The sequence below is a fragment of the Ceratotherium simum genome, chromosome 26 (assembly GCF_057802395.1).
Source record: "Ceratotherium simum simum isolate JZ-2026a chromosome 26, ASM5780239v1, whole genome shotgun sequence".
NCBI lineage: Eukaryota > Metazoa > Chordata > Mammalia > Perissodactyla > Rhinocerotidae > Ceratotherium > Ceratotherium simum.
In genome coordinates, this window is record NC_141925.1 from 4,296,845 (window position 1) to 4,316,157 (window position 19,313).

The following is a 19,313-nucleotide window of genomic DNA, read 5'->3' on the forward strand; positions in this document are numbered from 1 at the left end:
ATTTGTACTGTCCAGTAGAGAGACAGGAACAGGCAGACCAACAATGACAGTGCTGTGTGGTTCCTGCGGCTGGGGTGGCTGGTGTGGCCAGAAGAGCTTGGGTTTAGAATCAGGCAGCTCTGGGTTTGAGCCCAGCTCCACCATGAGCAGCAGCATGCCCCCAGTTAGATAACCTCTCGGAGCCTCAGTTTTTTCTTCTGTGAAATGAGGATTTATTCATTCATCAACCATGTGTTGGGCACCTACGATGCTGGTCACTGGGGATATAATGATGAGCAAAACAGATATGGGACATGTTTCTCATGGTGACATATTAGTCGTAAAAACCGCACAAATCAATGCAAAATTACAGCTATCTACAGAGCAACTGATCTCTTTTCCTTCAATAATTCAGTGACAAAAGTGGGGACAGGGGCCGGCCCAGTGGTGTAGTGGTTAAGTTCATGCACTCTGCTTCCATGGCCCGGAGTTTGCAGGTTGAGATCCCAGGCTCCGACTGATGCACTGCTTATCAAGCCGTGCTGTGGCAGCGTCCCATATAAGGTGGAGGAAGACGGGCACGGATGTTAGCCCAGGGCCAGTCTTCCTCAGCAAAAAGAGGAGGATTGGCAACAGATGTTACCTCAGGGCTAATCTTCCTCACACACACAAAAAAAAGTGGGGACAGAGAGACTGTTCTAGATTAAGAATCTCAAGAGACGAAACATCCAAATGTAACACATGAGGAGATTTTACTTGTATCCTGGTTCACTTGCACCAGCTCTAAAAATGGGCTGAATTAGATGGAAGTCACTGTTCATTGTGTTGTGTGATAACAGTGTTGTGGTTATGCAAGAAAATGTCCTCATGATTACTAAAATATTTATGAGTGAAATGTCATGATTTCTGTAACTTTTTAAAAAATATTCCATCAAAAAAATATGGCAGATATGGCCACACGTTAATGATTAAATCTCAATGGTGGATATATGGGGGTTAATAATTCTAATCTTTTCATTTCTTTATGTGTTTGAAGTTTTTCTAATAGAAGCTTTTTAAATTTTTGTTGTTGTGGGCCGGCCCCATGGCTTAGCGGTTGAGTGCGTGCTCCGCTACTGGCGGCCCGGGTTCAGATCCCGGGCGCGCACCGACACACCACTTCTCCGGCCATGCTGAGGCCACGTCCCACATACAGCAACTAGAAGGATGTGCAACTATAACATACAGCTATCTACTGGGGCTTTGGCGGGGGGAAAAAAAGGAGGAGGATTGGCAATAGATGTTAGCTCAGAGCCGGTCTTCCTCAGCAAAAAAAAAGAGGAGGATTCAGCATGGATGTTAGCTCAGGGCTGATCTTCCTCACAAAAAAAAATAATAAATAAAAATAAATTTTTTTTGTTGTTTTAGGTGATCCTGTACTCATTGCTTTTCTTTTCTTTCTATATATTTTTTTGTGTGTGAGGAGGACTAGCCCTGAGCTAGCATCTGCCAATCCTCCTCTTTTTGCTGAGGAGGATTGGCCCTGGGCTGACATCTGTGCCCATCTTCCTCCACTTTACATGGGACGCTGCCACAGCATGGCTTGCAAGCGGTGCGTCGGTGTGCGCCTGGGATCCGAACCTGTGAACCCCGGGCTGCCGAAGCGGAGCGCGCACTTAACCACTTGCACCACTGGCATGGCCCCTCTTTCTATATTTTTAATTGTGGTAAAATTCATACACCGTAAAATTAGCCATTAACCATTTTAAAGTGACTAATTCCGTGGCATTCAGTACATTCACAATGTTGTGCAAGCACCACCTCTATCTAGTTCTAAGACACTTCCATCACCCCAAAAGGAAACCCTGTACCCATTGAGCAGTCACTCCACTCACCATTCTTCCCTCCCCTGCAGCCCCTGGCAACCACCAGTCTACTTTCTGTCTCTATGGATTTGCCTATGCTGGACATTTCATGTGAATGAGTCATACAGTGTGTGACCTTTTGTAACTGGCTTCTTGCACTTATCATAATGCTTCAAGCTTCATCCATGTTGTAGCATGAATCAGTGCTTCATTCCTTTTTATGGCTGAATCATATTCCATCAAATGGATAGAGCACATTTTGTTTATTCATTCATCTGTTGATGGATACTTGGGTTGTTTCCACCTTTCGACTGTTGTGAATAGTGCTGCTGTGAACATTCATTTACAAGTTTCTGTTTGGACACCTGTTTTCAGTTCTTTCAGGTAGAATTCCATTCCAGGAATGGAATTACTGAGTCATATGGTAATTCTGTGTTTGACTTTTTGTAAGGGTGATATATCATGATATCTGCAGTTAACTCTCAAATGGTTGAGAAAACAAATCCACACACAAATGTATAGATAAAGAAAACATGACAAAATGTTAAAAATTGATGAATTTAAGTGGATACATGAGTGTCCTTTGGACTATTATTGCAACTTATCTGTAGGTTTAAAAGTTTTCAAAATAGAAAGTTGGGTACAAGATGGGGCCAGCCCGGTGGTGCAAGCAGTTAAGTGTGCGCACTCCGCTGCGGCGGCCCGGGGTTTGCTGGTTCGGATCCCAGGCGCGCACTGACGCACGACTTGTTAAGCCATGCTGTGGCAGCGTCCCATATAAAGTAGAGGAAGATGGGCACAGATGTTAGCCCAGGGCCAGTCTTCCTCAGCAAAAAAAAAAAAAAAAGAAAGTTGGGTATAAGAATCTTCTTTGGATGCCGTGCACTTCCTGTGGCATTGGTTCATGCTGGCGGGTGGTCCCTTCACTTGTGAAGCAAAGATTCATTGGGGCCCCAGGGGTGCTGGCCTGATACCACTAGCATAAAGGATATTCTCCCTTTATAAGCAGCAAGTAATTTGGGGGTGACTTCGGCGCCCTGGGAATGTCCATTGCTTCATTAGCCATTCTCCTAGTAGTTTCCTCATATATTGAAGATTGTTGCGTGAACCAGTTATTTCATTAATGGTTGCAAAATGGTGATTTTTCTAATTCTAGCATTGCTTCTACATTTATCAGCTTGAAATTTGTAAAGAAGAGCTTTCCCTCATCAACTTCAGCTGATTACCCTGAAATATGGTTCTTGCAGGAAAGACAGGAGCAATGATGAATTATTTCCTTTAATTACCAGTTTTCAGGGTAAGATAGTGCAATAGCCACCTCTAATACATGATGGCAAATGAAGGTTTCTATTTTTTTTTTATAATTTTATTTATTTATTTATTTCTCCAAAGCCCCAGTAGATAGTTGTATGTCATAGCTGCACATCCTTCTAGTTGCTGTATGTGGGACGCGGCCTCAGCATGGCCAGAGAAGCGGTGCGTTGGTGCGCACCCGGGATCCGAACCCCGGCTGCCAGCAGCGGAGCCCGCGCACTTAACCGCGAAGCCACGGGGCCGGCCCAAAGGTTTCTATTTTTATTTTTTGATTTCACGAGTGTCATATGAATCATGGATTTTTATATATTCAGTTTGTTCAATCAAGTTACTATTTCTTTTGTTGCTCACATGGTCTCATCTTTGGCCTATGAGCTGGCTTCTGAGCCCTCTGACTAGACCCTCTGTGTCAGACAGCTGTCTCGCTTCCTTAAATGACAAGATGTCCCAGGCTCATCTTTAACATTCCCTTCCTCAGATCTGAATCAGCCATTTCTCTGTGGAGTCTTGGTTCCTTTTAGTGGAGAATGGTGTTTAAAGATCACTGGAAGGAACACTTTAAAAATTAAAAACTCCCACTGTGGAAAACAGTCTGGTAGTTTCTCAAAAAGTTAGACATGGAGTTGCCATAAGACCCAGCACTTCCACTCCTAGGTATATGCCCGAGAAAAATGAAAATAGGTCTACGCAAAAACTTGCACACAAATGTTCATGACAGCGTTTTTTATAGCCAAAAAGTAGAAACAATGCAAATGTCCATCGACAGATGAATGGATGAACAAAATGTGGTCCATCCATACAGTAGAATATTCTTCAGCCATAAAAAGTAATGGAGCACTGACATGTGCTACAACGTGGATGAACCTTGGAAACATTATGCTGAGTGAAGGAAGCCACACACAGAAGGCCACAGATTGTGTGATTCCATTTCTATGAAATGTCCAGAATAGGCAAATCCATGGAGACAGAAAGTAGATTAGTAGTTGTCTACACCTGGGGGTTTGGGGAGAAATGAGGGGTGACTGCTAATGGGTATGACGTTTCTTTTGCGGTGATGAAAGTGTTCTAAAATTGATTGTGGTGATGGTTGCACAACTCTGTGAATATACTAAAAACCATTGAATGTATACTTTACACTCAATAAATGTGTTGAATGCGTGAATGTCAGGTGTCTGGGGAGCACTGGGAGAAATGTTTCTCGGGCCTGCAGGCCTGCAGTTGAGCAGTAGGGTTGGTTTTATCTTCTGGAGGCAGTCACTGACAATGTTTCTTTGCCTTGGCTGCTGGGAAGCTCACTTTGCAGGTCCCCTCTAGCAATAACATGCACTGGGGGTACAAACCTTAACCCAAGCTTTGTCGTTTTCCCTTTCCTTCACCAACTCACTGTTTTAGTTTAATTTTGTTACAGCCTATGTAACTTTGCAGGTTGTTGCAAATCCTTTTCTGGAGCGAGGCAGAGTGTGAACTGACTAAACACTCTTTTCTTCCCTTTGGCTGTTTGCAGCTGGTTCACAGTGATCTGGATGATCTGAAGAAAGATGTGAATGAGGTCTGGAAAGCAGTCAGGAAGCTGCTGATCGAAGGCCTCAGATATGCCCCCGACAGTGCTGCCGGCTTTAGGAAGTGAGCCCCTCCTGGGTAGAGGTGCAGCTCCCAGAGGCTGGGGAGACCCTCTCTCCAGAGAGGAGACAAGATGGGTATCCCAGCGGATTCTGGGAGGAGGGATTCCAGACCTGTGGACCTGGGGGAGGGGGGCTTCCCAGCTCAGGTTGGGGGGGGTGTGGGGATGAGGCTGAGAGCACCAGGGGCTCAGAAGCGGGCAGCTCTGGACTTGGCTGGCAGAGGGGCTCCAGGAGCACATCTGCTCCAAAGCCCTTTTACCACAAATGAGGAAACCCAGGCTTAGAGAGGGAAGGGGCCATGCAAGGCCACACGGGGAGCCTGGGCATATTTGGGACCAGAGCCAGCCCCCACACCCCATCCAGACAGAGCCCCAGGCAGAGGGGCTCAAAGTTCCTGGGGGGCTCCTGTCCTCAGATCACCCCTCATGCCCCCAAATGGCCACTGTGAAGAGTAGCTTTCCAGAACGCCCCTGGTTTTAAAGACCTCCATGTGTTTGGGGTGGGAGAAAACTCCACACACTTCTACTCTCTGCCTCTGCCCCACGCGGCGGCAGATGGGGTCAGCAGGGGCCAGCGGCGCGGAGCTGAGCCGGGCCACCAGCGGGAGTAGGGCAGGTGGGGAAGTCCTGGCTCTGAGACACAGACGGACCTGCAGCCTTTACCAAGCGCTGCCCGGGGCAGGGGCGGCCCCGCAGGGCCTGGCTGGTGCGGAGGCTGACGCAGCTGGGTGTCTTCCAGGAAACTGTTTGAGCGGGTGAAATGCATCTCGTGCGACCGGCCCGTGGAGATGATGACCGGCCCGTGAGTACCGTCGCCAGGGGGCGCCCGCCTCTCCCTTCTGGATCCCGCGCCCCCCACGCCCCCAACACTACGCACCTGCGGGGTTCTAGATACGTCATTTATATGCACATCCGTATACATCGTTGTGTACACATCATTTCATTTGCCTCCTGTTCCGGGCGGGGGGGCTGGCATGGCTTCCTTCCCCAGCCCTGTCTGGTGCCCAGGGACGAGATCAACTCCAAAAGAAAAAGGATGGAAAGAAACTGTGGGGAAAAGCAGAACTTTGTGAGACTTCCTTGCACATATTTTTATAGTCTAATGCTTTTATTTATTTATTGTGGTGAAATTCACATAACCTAAAATTAACCATTTTAAAGTGAACAATTCAGTGGCATTTAGTACACTCACAGTGGTGTGCAACTATCTTCTAATTCCAAAACCTTTTCATCTCCCCAAAGGGAAACCCCAGTCCCACTAAGCAGTCAGTCCCATTGCCCCCTCCCCCCAGCCTCCAAAACCACTCATCCACTGTCTCTATGCATTTGCCTGTTCTGGACATTTCATAGAAATGGAATCCTATAATATGTGGTCTTTTGTGTTGGCTTCTTTTACTGAGTATCATGTTTTCAGGGTTCATCCACATTGCAGCACGTGTCAGTGCTTCATTCCATTTTATGGCTGAATAATATCCCATTGTATGGACAGACTACAATTGTTTATCCATTTATCTGTTGAAGGACATTTGGGTTGTTTCCACCTTTTGGCTATTGTGAATAGTGCTGCTATGAACATGCGTGTACATATATTTGTTTGAACACCTGTTTTCAGTTCTCTTGGGTACAAACCTAGGAGTGGAAACAACACTCTAATATGGTTTAAGAGTCGGGATCTTACAGAGCCCATGGCCTCTGCAGGGCTAGCCTGGCCCTGGTGACTGGTGAAGCTTGCCACCCCACGCTGGTCCATGTTCATGGAGGAGGCTTTGGAGCTATCTATCCAGAATTTTCCTTTCAAACCGCAGATATCTAGTTGCAGCATTATTTATAATATTAAGAAGAAGAAGAAAGGAAACAATGTGAGGTGGTAAATGAGTCACACGCAAAGTACATTCACATCAGTCAGTGTAAGTCATGCTGTAGACGAACACCATACAATAGAACCTCTCAGGTGGAAATGGTCTACAGCTGTGCTGTCCAGTGCAGTAGCCACTGGCCACATATGGCTATCTAGCACTTGAAATATAGCTAATGCAACTGAGAAACTGAATTTTAAATGTTATTTAAATTTAGTTAATTTAAACATAAATTTAAGTAGCCACATGTGACCAGTGGCTGCCAAATTGGATGGCACAGTCTTGGAAGAATATTTAATGACCTGGGAATATGGTTGCAATAATTTAAATGAGAAAATCAAGTAGGATGTGTGTTATGATCCTATTTTTGTTAAAAAAAAATACGTAAACATGGAAAAATACTGGAAGGACACATATCAAAATATTTGTGACGTGGTTACAGTGCTTTTTTTGTTTATTTTTGCTTTTCTATACTTTCTAAAATGCTGACGATATGTATTACTTTAAAATTTTATTGTGGCTTAAATACGTACGGTAAAGTGTATAAATGTTTATTGCACAGCTTGATGAGTTTTTACACATGTGCACACCTTTGTGCCCACCGCTCAGATCAAGATGCAGAACAGTTCCAGCTCCTCAGAAGGCTGATGTTTTACTTTATTTTTATTTTTTTACTGAGGTAAAATACACATAACCTAAATTAACCATTTTAAAGCGGACAGTTCCGTGGTGTCCAGTGCGTTGGCAATGTTGTGCAGCCACCACCTCTGTCTAGCGCCAGAACACTCCCATCACCCCAGAAGGAAACCCCTGCCCATTAGCAGTCACTCCCGTTCCCCCTCCCCCAGGCCCTGGCAGCCACCAATCTTCGTTCTGTTTCTAGGATTTACCTATTCTGGTTATAGAATCAGAACAGTTGTTTTTTTTTTTTTTTTTAATTTTTTTTTCCCCCCCAAAAGCCCCAGTAGATAGTTGTATGTCATAGTTGCACATCCTTCTAGTTGCTGTATGTGGGACGCAGCCTCAGCATGGTCGGTGCGCGCCCGGGATCCGAACGCGGGCCGCCAGCAGCGGAGCACGCGCACTTAACCACTAAGCCACGGGGCCGGCCCAGAACAGTTGTTCTTTATGACTTATGAAGATTATCGGGACCCCCCCAGAGCCCTTGCACTGCATCCCCGTGCTGTGGACGTTTCTGGAGAAAAGGCTGTGTTTGAGGGCGGGCTTCCTGGAGGAGGTGGGATCCTGGGGCCCTCTGCTGGCACTGCACCTCTCTCTTAGCTCTTGTCCTCCAACAGACAACTCATCACCATCCGCAAAGCCCACCTGCTGTCACGGCTGCGACCCGCCAGCGCCACCAGCTACGAGTGCCTGCAGCGGCAGCAGATGAGGTGAGCAGGCCGGGGGCTGCCCCACGGAGGCCACTCAGGAGCCTGGGAGCCCTGCAGAGACATATCCCCCAGTCCCAGGATCCAAAGACTGTCCCAGGGCATTGCCAGCCTTCTGCAGGGGAGATGTTCTGGGAGGTGTCTGGGGCAGCAGACGGGCACATGAGATGATCATGGCGAGAGGAACAGATCTATTTATTGGGCATCTATTATCGGCCAAGAACCGCTGGGGGAGGGTTTCTCATTTACACCTCACAACCCACTGCGAGCTCGGATTGGTAGTCCCGTCCCCCCGGAGGAGGTGAGTACTGACCGTGGTCCTCAGCGAGGCTTGCTGTGGCCTGGCAGGCACTGCGCTGGGCGCTTGGACACACCTGACCTCGTTGAATCCTTACACCTTCCTTTTGAGGTCTATTCTGTTATCATCCCATTTCACAGTTGAAGAAACCGAGGCTCAGAGAGCTTAAGTGACCTGCCTGAGGTCACAGCTAGTAAGCGCAGAGCTGGTGCCTAAACCTGCAGGTTTGCACTGCACCCAGATGGCTCCCTGGGTCCTAGGTCCACCCCTCAATCTCCTGACATCTCACGGCTTCTTGGGTGCTTCCCACACCCGGGCCTGTGGGTACATCTGGCCAGGTGGGGTAACAACAGCCACACGAAGGGGAGGGACATGGGGACCTGTGCTAGATACCCCACCTTCCCCTGCCTGACTCCTCCTTGAGATGGAGAGGTTAAGAACATGCGCTTGGCAGGCCAGACCAGGGTTCCAGGGGTGGCTGGGGTCTGGGGGAACATAGGCCTCCATTTTTCCCTCTGCCCCAACTGTGCCTGTCTGTATCCACCCACCAGGCCCCAGGCCTGCCCAGCTGCGACACCCAAACTCAGGCTGGAAGAAATTCCAGTCTTCCCTCGCTACTGGTCAGGCCTGGGCCCCTCCTGAGGCTCCTCTGGGGTGGAGGGGTCCCCAGGTGGCTGCTGACCCCCTTGCCCTGCCCCAGGGAACAGCAGTGGCTGCAGCAGCTCCAGGACCTTGGAGACCAAAAAGGGAGCCTGGATTCACTGGCCTCCCAGCAGGACTGGGGTGATGGCCCCGGAAACGACACCAAGCTCAAGTTCAAGTCATATAACTTGTCGACGCTCTACCCCTATGGGGACCCCGAGGTGTTGGACTATGACACAGTGAGTCTGGCGGCCTGGGGGAGGCTGTGCTCTGTCTGCGGGGCCTCGTGAGCACTGGAGAGGCCCGAGGACACCCCTGACCCGGGCCCGGGCCGTCCAACAGGCTGAGGTGGACATCCTGGGAGTGGACGGGATCCTGTACAAGGGCAGAATGAGCAGGCAGGACGGGGCGCGGCCTGTGACCAGTGCGGAGAAGGAGCTGCCAGGTGAGGGCGTCAGGCCTTTCTGGGCACCCCTACCCCAGGTGTCCTGGATTTGCTGGGCAGCACGAGGGGTTGCAGGCGGGACCCAGAGCCGGCACCATTCCTGATTAGGGGGCTCCTCACACAGCCACTTGCAAAAATGGAGTCCTACTATATGCCAGGTGCTGCACCGGGACAGCTTGTGACAAAGGATGCTGGCCCATGGGGGGGTGGATGGCCTCCCCAAAGAAGGGACGCTGAGTTGGTGATGGGAGAGTTGTGACAGGGGATGCCAATCCAAGGAGAGGGACTGGATGCTCCCCTGAGGCCTCTGAAGAGGGAATGGGGTTAGCTGGATGCAGGGGTCAGGTGGGAGGACAGTGGTCCAGGTGGAGGGGCACCAGGTGCCAAGTCCCTGTGGTGGGAGGAAGCCAGGCACAGTTAGGAACTCAGAAAGGGCTCCCTGGAGTGGGGAGATGGGGAGGGGTTGGCTGTGATGAGGAGGAGACATGGACAGACCCTGGAGGCCTGTTTCCTAACTGTCAGGGGCGTGTGAGGGTTGGGCCAGGGGGAGACCCGGTCCCACATGGAATCAGTCGCTCTGGTTGCTGCAGTGCCGAGGCCCTGGTTCCAGCTGGCTCCTACCAGGGACCCCAGAACTCTGGGCTCCAGCATTGGGCCAGCAATATAAAAGGGGGCGCCTTCTCTGCACGCCTCTTTGGGGTTTTTTGCCCCTCTGGGAAGAGGAGTTCTCAGTTTTGCCCCTGGGTGGGAGCCACACACTGCCCCATTGGGGGTGATCCGGGAGCTGCAGGGTGGCCAGAGGGTTAAATTCTGCCCTTCGGAATTCTTCACGCCGCCTTGCCCTGTTGACTTGAGGACTAAACAGCAGACGTAAGGAAAGGAAACGAGACTCTTTCATTGGGTGTGCTGGACAAAGAAGGAAGCGCCCCGCGTTAGTGTCCTGGGGCGGCCGCAGCACATGGCCACATGGTGGGGGGCTTCAGACCAGAGAAAAGTATTCTCTCACAGTTCTGGAGGCGGAAGTCCAAAATCAGGGTGTCTGCAGGGCTCTAGGGGAGGATCCTTCCTGCCTCTTCCAGCTGCTGGTGCCTCCAGGTGCTCCTGGCATCACTCCAGTCTCTGCCTCTGTCTTCTCCCGTGTCTCCTCTTCTGTCTCTTATAAGGACACTTGTCATTGGATTTAGGGCCCAGCATAACCCAGGATGTTCCCATCTCCAGATCCTTAACTTAATTACATCTGCAAAGACCCTTTCTCCAAATAAGATTACATTCACAGCTTCCTGGGGACATCTTTTGGGGGGCCACCATTCAATCCACTCCAGGCCCCCACCCTCGCCCGGGAGCACAGGACACCATCTCAAACCCTGCGTTCCCTCGGGGCATGGATGGGCATGCCGTTAAAGGCCCCTCCTGGAAGAGGCTTGGCGGCAGATGCTGCTGGGAGGGGACTCAGCTGGGCTTCAGGTGGCTAATAATAATGAGCCCAACCTCTTGCCGGCCCTCCCTGCCTCCTTTCAGCCCCAGCAACAGCTGAGGCACTGAGCAGGTGAGGGCCTTGACGGGAGCACAGCCCTGGCCGAGGGGCCCCATCCTGTCATCCATCCACCGGACAGCACCCCCTCCCCCCCAGGGCTGTCTCCCAGAGGGAGGGGCTTTTCTCCCCCTGGCTCATTCATTCTCAAGACCCAGGCACCAAAGCAGGACTGAATCCTGACAGCTCGGTTGCTCCATCCTGCTTGGGGGCCACGATGTCTAACTAGCCTTAGAAATCAATCAGGAACCTGCCTGTGCCAGGCCTGTTGACCAGTTTGCTCTTATCACTTTTATTTACTCAAAAGAGCATTCTAATCTGAAACAGACTCAATATCCAAACCTAAACTGGGGTGTGAGCCCCACCCAGGTCCAAGCTGGTCCCAGGCGCATTCCTCTCTTCATTCCACTGGAGCCACTGTGCCCTGCCATGCATCCAGCTCTTCGCCAGTCCACAGGGGCCTCTGAGGGGTGTCCAGCCAGCCTTTGCCCTCCAGACACCTGCACTGTGGTCAGGGGCTTGGGCCGGGGCCGAGGAACACCTTATCCCCAGTGAGCGGTGCCCCAGCAGGAGGGCAGGTGCACGTGCCAAGGCTGGCAGTCAGCAGGCTGGACTTTCAGGTAGTCCAGCATGGAAAGAAGGCTGAGTACAGGCAGGATTCAGGTAGGAGGAGGTGGCCAGGGAAAATCCTCCAGACGGAGGCAGCAGGGGTGCAGAGTCAGGAGGGAGAACGGAGGGAGGAGGAGATGTGTTGCCAGCCTCCGCCTTCCTCACTGGCCCTGGGTGACCCGCCTAAAACATGCACCTGACCAGGCCCCTCCCCTGCTCAGAACCCGTTGGTATGAGTTTCCTATTGCTGCTGTAACAAGTGACCCCAAACTTGAGTGGCTTAAAATAACCCACATTTATTTTATCTTGGTTCTGGAGGTCAGAAATCCGAAATGAGTCTTCCAGAGCTGAAACTGAGGTGTCAGCAGGCCTCCTTCTGAGGCTCTAGGGGAGAATCCGTTTCCTGGCTTTCTCCACCTTCCAGAGGCCTCCGGCATTCTTGGCTCGTGGCCCCTTCCGCCATCTTCAAACTGCATCCCTCCGACCTCAGCTTCCGTCCTCACATCTTCTCTGACTCTGACCCTTCGGCCTCCCTCTTGTAGGGACCCTTGGGATTACATTGGGCCCACTCGGATAATCCAGGTTTATCTCTCTGTCTTGAGATCCTTAACTTGATCACCTCTGCAAAGTTCCCTCTGCCATGTAAGGTGACATATTCACAGGGTCTGGGGATTAGGACAGGGACATCTGAAGGGGCATTGCCGTCATAGTCCAGACTCCTTGGTCCCCCTGGCCTCGTCTGCTTCCTCCCTCCAGCCTCACAGAACTACTCACTTGCTGTCTCAACGAGCCAGGCTCCCACCTCTGGGCCTCTGTCCACGCTGTGTGCTTGGCCTGGAAGCCCTGGAGAATCTTTCTTCTCTGCCAGGGCTCAGGTGTCCCCTCCCATTGGGAGCCTTCTAGCTCCTCGGCTTCTGGCTTATGCAGAGGTAGGAGAACCATGGAGGAGAGCCTGGGAGGAGCAGGTATTAGGGTCAGGTGGCGAGTTTGGGTTGGGACATGTAGAGTCCAAGGCGCCTGGAGGACATCAAGGAGAGTGCTGGGTCAGATCTGGGTTCCCAGGCCTCACTGGGTCTCACTTTTGAACCTGTACCCTGGGCCCACATCCCTCAGCTTGGAAGGAAGGAGTGGGACAGTCTCACTGGTCATCTGGTTGGCAGGTCCCACGTCTGACCTGTGGAAGGATTCAGGTGCCAAGTGGAGATCAGAGTGGGGGCCAGGGACCACCCCTCAGCTGGGCATGTGCTCTCTCGAAGAACCCACAAAGCACATGGGAAGTAGTTCTTGGCTCAGAATCAAGGGACATGATCTGAGCTATATGGACCCCAAAAGCTAATGGAGAATCAGGGTGGTGGCCTGTGTTAGTTGGGTCCTCCAGGGCACAGACCCTGAGACAGAGTTAGGAATGCAAGAGGTTTTGGGAGGTGTGGTAAAAAAGAGAAGGAAAGTAAGGGAGCAGGCAGAGACCCTCAGATCGTGTGCAGACCTGAGAAGGTCCAGGCCAGCCCAATGGGGAGCTTCTGAGCAAACACTGCCCAGCAGGTGGCCAGGCCCTGTGCTCTTGTCACTGGTTGGAGGTGCTAACAGAGCCTGAGGTGCCAACAGAGCCTGAGGTACCAACAGAGCCTGAGAGAAATACTAACAGCGCCTGAGGTGCTAACAGAGCATGAAGTGCTAACAGAGCCTGAGAGAGATGCTAACAGAGCCTGAGGTGCTAACAGAGCCTGAGAGAGATGCTAACAGAGCCTGAGGTGCTAACAGAGCCTGAGGTGCCAACAGAGCCTGAGAGAAATACTAACAGAGCCTGAGGTGCTAACAGAGCCTGAGAGAGATGCTAACAGAGCCTGAGGTGCTAACAGAGCCTGAGAGAGATGCTAACAGAGCCTGAGGTGCCAACAGAGACTGAGAGTGATACTAACAAAGCCTGAGGTGCTAACAGAGCCGGAGGTGCTAACAGAGCCGGAGGTGCCAACAGAGCCTGAGGTGCTAACAGAGCCTGAGAGAGATGCTAACAGAGCCGGAGGTGCCAACAGAGCCTGAGGTGCTAACAGAGCCTGAGAGAGATGCTAACAGAGCCTGAGGTGCTAACAGAGGCTGAGAGAGATGCTAACAGAGCCTGAGGTGCCAACAGAGACTGAGAGTGATACTAACAAAGCCTGAGGTGCTAACAGAGCCAGAGGTGCTAACAGAGCCGGAGGTGCCAACAGAGCCTGAGGTGCTAACAGAGCCTGAGAAAGATGCTAACAGAGGCTGAGGTGCTAACAGAGCCTGAGGTGCCAGCAGAGCCTGAGGTGCCAACAGAGCCTGAGAGAGATGCTGACAGAGCCTGAGGTGCTAACAGAGCCTAAGGTGCTAACACAGCCTGGGGTGCTAACAGAGCATGAGGTGCTAACAGAGCCTGAGGTGCCAACAGAGGCTGAGAGAGATGCTAACAGAGCCTGAGGTGCCAACAGAGCCTGAGAGAGATGCTAACAGAGCCTGAGGTGCTAACAGAGCCTGAGAGAGATGCTAACAGAGCCTGAGGTGCTAACAGAGGCTGAGAGATGCTAACAGAGCCTGAGGTGCTAACAGAGCCTGAGGTGCTAACAGAGCCTGAGAGAGATGCTAACAGAGCCTGAGGTGCTAACAGAGCCTGAGGTGCCAACAGAGCCTGAGATGCTAACAGGTGGAGGCTGTCAGCTCCCTGTACTCCCAGCAGCTGAACAGCAAGTTCTTTCTTGAAGGGAGATCCACGAGGCACCTCCTGCTGCCACATGGCCCTGGTCATTCAGCTGGTCATTCTCAAGCCTTTGTTGGTTCCAGGTGTGTTTTAGATGTCACTGGGGAGACTTAATGTGGTCAAAATAAAGTTGCTGTCCCCTTAGAGTTTTTACTCCATGAGAACAGTAAAATACAAATAAATAAGTTCAGCGAGTGAATAAGATGAAACATAGGAATAGGGGAGAGAATGACCAGTGGGGGTCCCTGTCTAGCGGGTGGTCTAAAGGACTCTTTGAGAAGGGACATTGAAGCGGGAATCATCAGGACATAGCTAGGGAAGGACACAGCCATCCAGGCAGGAGGAACAGTCAGATGTCTTGCATGGAGAAGGAGCTGGTGGCCCCATAACTCATCCCGGGCACCAAGCCTGGACCCTCACCTCCAGACCCCTGTGCCCTGCCCTGCTGCCTGCAAGTCCCTCCCCTCTCCTCCTCTTCCTTCTTCTTCGCTCTCACGCTCCCACCTCTTCTTGTGCAGCAGCCTTTGGTCTGGGTGGCCAGTCATGGTGATTCTTGGCTGGATGGGGAGAAGGGGACACCTTGGGTTCAGAAGTGAAGGAGGGGGCCAGACTCAAAAGGTCACATATCGTATGATCCCTTTTCTGTGAAATGTCCAGAACAGGCACATCAAGGAGACAGAAAGCAGATTAGTGGTTGCCAGGGGCTGGGAAGGGGACAATGGGGAGAGACTGCCTCATGGGCACGGGGTTTCCTTTTGGGGTGATGAAAATGTTCTGGAACTAGATGGAGATGGTGGTTGCACAACCTTGTGAATGAACTTAGTGCCACTGAAGTGTTTACCTTAAACGGCTAATTTTATGTTATGTGACTTTTACCGCCAAAAACTGGGCACAAACAGAAGATGAAGGACAGGAAGGTGGAGGTGGGGGCACTATGGTAGTCTGGCCCGCTGTGGGAAAGAAGAACTGCCAGACGTCTAACCTGGAACTAGGCCTGCCGGCGGTTCACCTATGTCTTATGATGCTAAAATAACATCTCTCTCCTTGCTGGCCTTGAGTTACTTTGGAAAAGCCTTTTTCTCATATCTTACCCTTGAGAAGCTCTAGACTCGAGAAGGCAGGGAGGGAGGAAAGCTCCTCTGTGAACGACTGTGGGGGTCGGGTGCATGGAGGAGGTGGGGTGGGCCTGTCCACCAGAGTGAAGGCCTTTGCAGGGGCCAGAAGACAGGAGGGGGCTCCAGGGTGGGCGGAAGTCTGCAAGAGCCCCCACACCTTCCCATTTTGGTTTTGTCCCCTTTCTTTTCTGCTAAGCTGTGAAGTTTCCACGCCCCCCGACTCGAAACCTGTATGAGCGTGTGCGCCCCAGTGCCTTATTTGGTGCCATCTACCCCCGTGAGTACCTGCCCCCCAACTCCCCGCCCAGCTGGCATCCCGGCAGGGACTCCCTTGCCCCACCTCGTCCATCTCACCTGCTCCATCAGTGCCAGGGTCTGAGAAGGTCCCGCGAGTGGCCCCTACCCGGCTCCCGGCTCCCAGCTCCCTGGCCAGGGCCTCCAGCTGACCTGGGCTCCTGCTTCACCCTTCAGTGGGGCTTCCAGGCCCGGGCGCCATCCCAGGGGCCCAGGCCGGGCATCTGTCCCCAGGTGTCCAGCCAGCTGCAAGGGTGGGATGAGGGAGCCCATTCTTTCCCCTGGGCCTCTCTGCCCGGGGCTCTGTGAGCCAGGCTGAGGGAACTGAGCTCAGGACGCCCCTGATTCACATCGCCATGTACCAGGCATCTGTGGGCACTTTTCAGTCTTAAGACCCCTCTCTCCCCTCTTTTCTTTCTTTCTTTTTTTTTTTTTTTGTGAGGAAGATCAGCCCTGAGCTAACATCCATGCCAATCCTCCTCTTTTTGCTGAGGAAGACTGGCCCTGGGCTAACATCTGTGCCCATCTTCCTCCACTTTATGTGGGACGCCGCCACAGCATGGCCTGATAAGCAGTGCATCGGTGCACGCCTGGGATCTGCGCCTGGGAACCCCGGGCCACCAGCAGCGAAGCGCGTGCACTTAACTGCTACACCATGGGGCGGCCCCCACTCTCCCCTCTTATCCCATCCAATTCTTACCCCAGCAGGGTGAGGTGGGTACTGCCCATTTGAAAGAGTGGGGAGCTGAGGCACAATGACCTGAGCAGGGGGAAGCCAGAGCTGGAACCAGAGCCCACATCCTGGACTCCAAGCCCCGGGTCCTCCAAGGTGCTCAGCTCCACTCTAGCTCCTGTGTCCTTTATCTTGGGTGTCCCCCACCACCCCTGTCAGGATGTCTGGGGTGCCTGGGACTGGGCAAGCTGCTGTAAAGCACTTCCAGTCTTGGGGCTTCTCTCCTTCTCAGCAAGGGTGACCCCATCAGGCCAGTTTCTCCCTGGAATGTTCTTGGGACACATTATGGGTCTCTCCTGTCCCTCCTAGCCCTGCACCCCCGAACCAGCGTCCCCTCAGCTGCCTCGGGCCCTCACTCCACGATGCCAGTTCGGCCTCCGTCTCTGCCACCCCTGCCACTGCTGCCACCAGTGATGCCATCTCTGCAGGACCGCCAGCAGGCCCCAGAGCCCGCTAGGAACCCGAGGCCTCTGCGCCTTGTGTCCCGAGCCAGCACGCAGCCTGCCGAGGAGCCCGCCAACCCGTGAGCCCTGCGTCCTGCGCCCTCACTGCCACCAGTGTCCCCTGCACTCCCCTGGCCAGCAAAGACCGGGCCCTGACCCTGGCCTGGGGAAGGTGCAGGGGCCCTGGACGTAGGGGAGGGGTCTCCATAAGGGCCTCATTTTGATCCAGTGGCTGTTTGATCTCTGTGCATATAAATACACACAATACAGTCCTTCTTATCCTACATTTCACGGAGAAGACAGCTTGCTAGATTGAAGTCTCCACTAAGCCAATTTAATTCCTTGACCAACTTTCAATACAACACAACTAAAGTGGTTTTAAAAACAATCACTTTCCTGTTCATTTCGCTGAAATGATTTCATCAGAATCAGTTCCAATTACAGCTACTGCCGCTGCACGTTTCCTTTGGGGGCCATTTTTTCTATCAAGACCAATTTTCTCGTGGGAACCAAATTTTACTGCATGTATCCTTTTTTATTTCGTGTTGCTTATTTCCACCAGTAATTCCTGTTACGAATTGGATATTTAAAGAACCTGATTGTTTATATTTACTCCGTGGCTAATCCATGAGGAACATGGAGCAACGCCCTGGAATCCTCCAGGACCGCTCGGTCCCGTCGAGGGCGGGGTCCTGCACGCCTGTTGGATGTCTTTCTGGTTCTCATGCTAACTGCCCACGTTCGTGGTGGCACAGAGAGCAAACCGTGAGGTCAGAATGTCTCGTCCTGGCACTTTAGTGGCCAGCCTTGGAGTGCAGAGCAGAGAGCTCACACCTCCATCCAGGCATCCCGCACGCCTGGCTTTATTTCTTCCCTGTGATGGTTTATTCGTCCTTCCTTCTCCCCCTCAATTTCGCTCCCTTGCCTTTTCTGTTCCCTAGCTTATCCAGTTGTGCCCTCCCTCCTTTTTGCACTTCTGACACTTCTATCTCATCTCCCTCTGCACGGTTTTGGGGCATGACTCCCCCAACATCCACTAGAGGTCCCTGGGGCGGAGGAGCAAGCCAGAGAGTGGGGTGGGGGATGAGCTGCCTGGAGTCTGCCCTGGGAGAGGACTGGGGGCTCCAGGCTCTGCCAGCGAGCTGGCACAGAGGAGGCTCGCTGGACCTGGCGGCCTCTGGAGTCCAGGAATGCTGTGTGCCCACGCCCTTCCTAATGGTTTCGGCCCCTTCCCCCAGCTCCTCACCGGCAACCACCCTCAGCCCCGACTTCTCTTCTCTTTCTCCAAGGACTGTGTCTAAATGAGGCCAAGCTCTTCCTGACCCAGGTGACTTACCTGTCCACACCACCTTGAGTGGGGACCGGCCAGTGCAGCCCTGGCCCACACCCCCACACCCTTATCACAGATGAGTATTTTTGGCAACTTCTCCTCAGAATAAAATCTTTCACTTTTCTGACTGTGGATGAGGGTAACTGGCTCAGGCCCCTCTGTAGAGGGTGACCTTGCCTGTCCCACATGGGTGAGCAGAGCTGTTGGTCCCTCCTCAGGCCCCCACCCCAGGGTCAGCCTCCCAGAGCCACTGTCCAGAGTCACTGTGGCTGTCTCATCAGAGAATCACAACAAACCTTCCCTCCTCCGTCACACTTCCCACCATGGCGGAGTGTCCCGAGCTGGCCCAGCCCTCTATGCTGGACAGATCAGGGTCTGTGGGCCGAGGGGGTGGTGTGACTTACCCAGGGCCACAACGTGAGGCCTCAGCTCTCTCTCCCCCCACCCAGGAGGCTGTACTTCTTGGGTGCTGTACACAGGTGTGAGGGCTCTGACTTCTGTTGCCTCTCCCCCAGCGGGAAAGGGAGGTGTGGCCAGGCTCAGGCAAACCGGGGAGGTGGGGGCTCCTGGGAATGCACCCCATGCCACCGTGCTCAGGCTTGTCCCCTACAGCCCGACACACAGGGACCCAACAGGCCCCCAGTCTCCCGGTGCCTCACATCAATCCCCACTCGGCCCCTCCAAGCTGCTTCCCAGCCGTTTCTTGGGTTTACAAAGGGAATCAGTGCTTGAGCTGGTTCCTGCAGCCCAGGGAGCGAGTGAGGCCCAGGTAGGTCACTGTGTAACCATCTACATTCCGACAGGCCTCCACCATGCTTTGGAAGGTGGGGAACTGCAGATCAACTGCAGCCAGTCAGGAGCAATCCCGGAAGACGACAGTCCTGTCCCCCGTGGGGGTGGGGGTGGGGAGCAAGCTGGCCTTTGGCCTGGTCCCAGTTGGGAGCTGCAGCAGAATCCTTGCCAAGGACAGAGGCAGAACTCCCCTTCCCTGCTCCCAGCCCCAGGGGTGGGACCTGCAGCCCTTGGAAGCTGGGAGGGAGGTGCTGCGCCTCCTCCCAGGGCCGCTGCCTCAGGAGGGTGGCCCACCCCATCTCAGCAGGGGAGGGCGCTTGGGGAGCCGACAGAAGCAGGGATGAGGTCAGCAGAGTGGGA

The 19,313-nt window shown here is 52.8% G+C and overlaps 1 protein-coding gene across 1 annotated transcript in view; it reads left to right on the forward strand.

Moving 5' to 3' along the window:
• Window positions 1-16,915, forward strand: part of C26H16orf96 (chromosome 26 C16orf96 homolog) — a 37,460-nt gene extending 20,545 nt beyond the window's left edge. The window contains exons 10-16 of the mRNA XM_087449565.1: window positions 4,642-4,760; window positions 5,498-5,560; window positions 7,913-8,005; window positions 9,001-9,181; window positions 9,285-9,387; window positions 15,558-15,638; window positions 16,698-16,915. Coding sequence (XP_087305691.1) covers window positions 4,642-4,760; window positions 5,498-5,560; window positions 7,913-8,005; window positions 9,001-9,181; window positions 9,285-9,387; window positions 15,558-15,638; window positions 16,698-16,915 — 858 coding nt within the window. The remainder of the gene's footprint in view (window positions 1-4,641; window positions 4,761-5,497; window positions 5,561-7,912; window positions 8,006-9,000; window positions 9,182-9,284; window positions 9,388-15,557; window positions 15,639-16,697) is intronic.
• The last annotated feature ends 2,398 nt before the right edge of the window (window positions 16,916-19,313 follow it).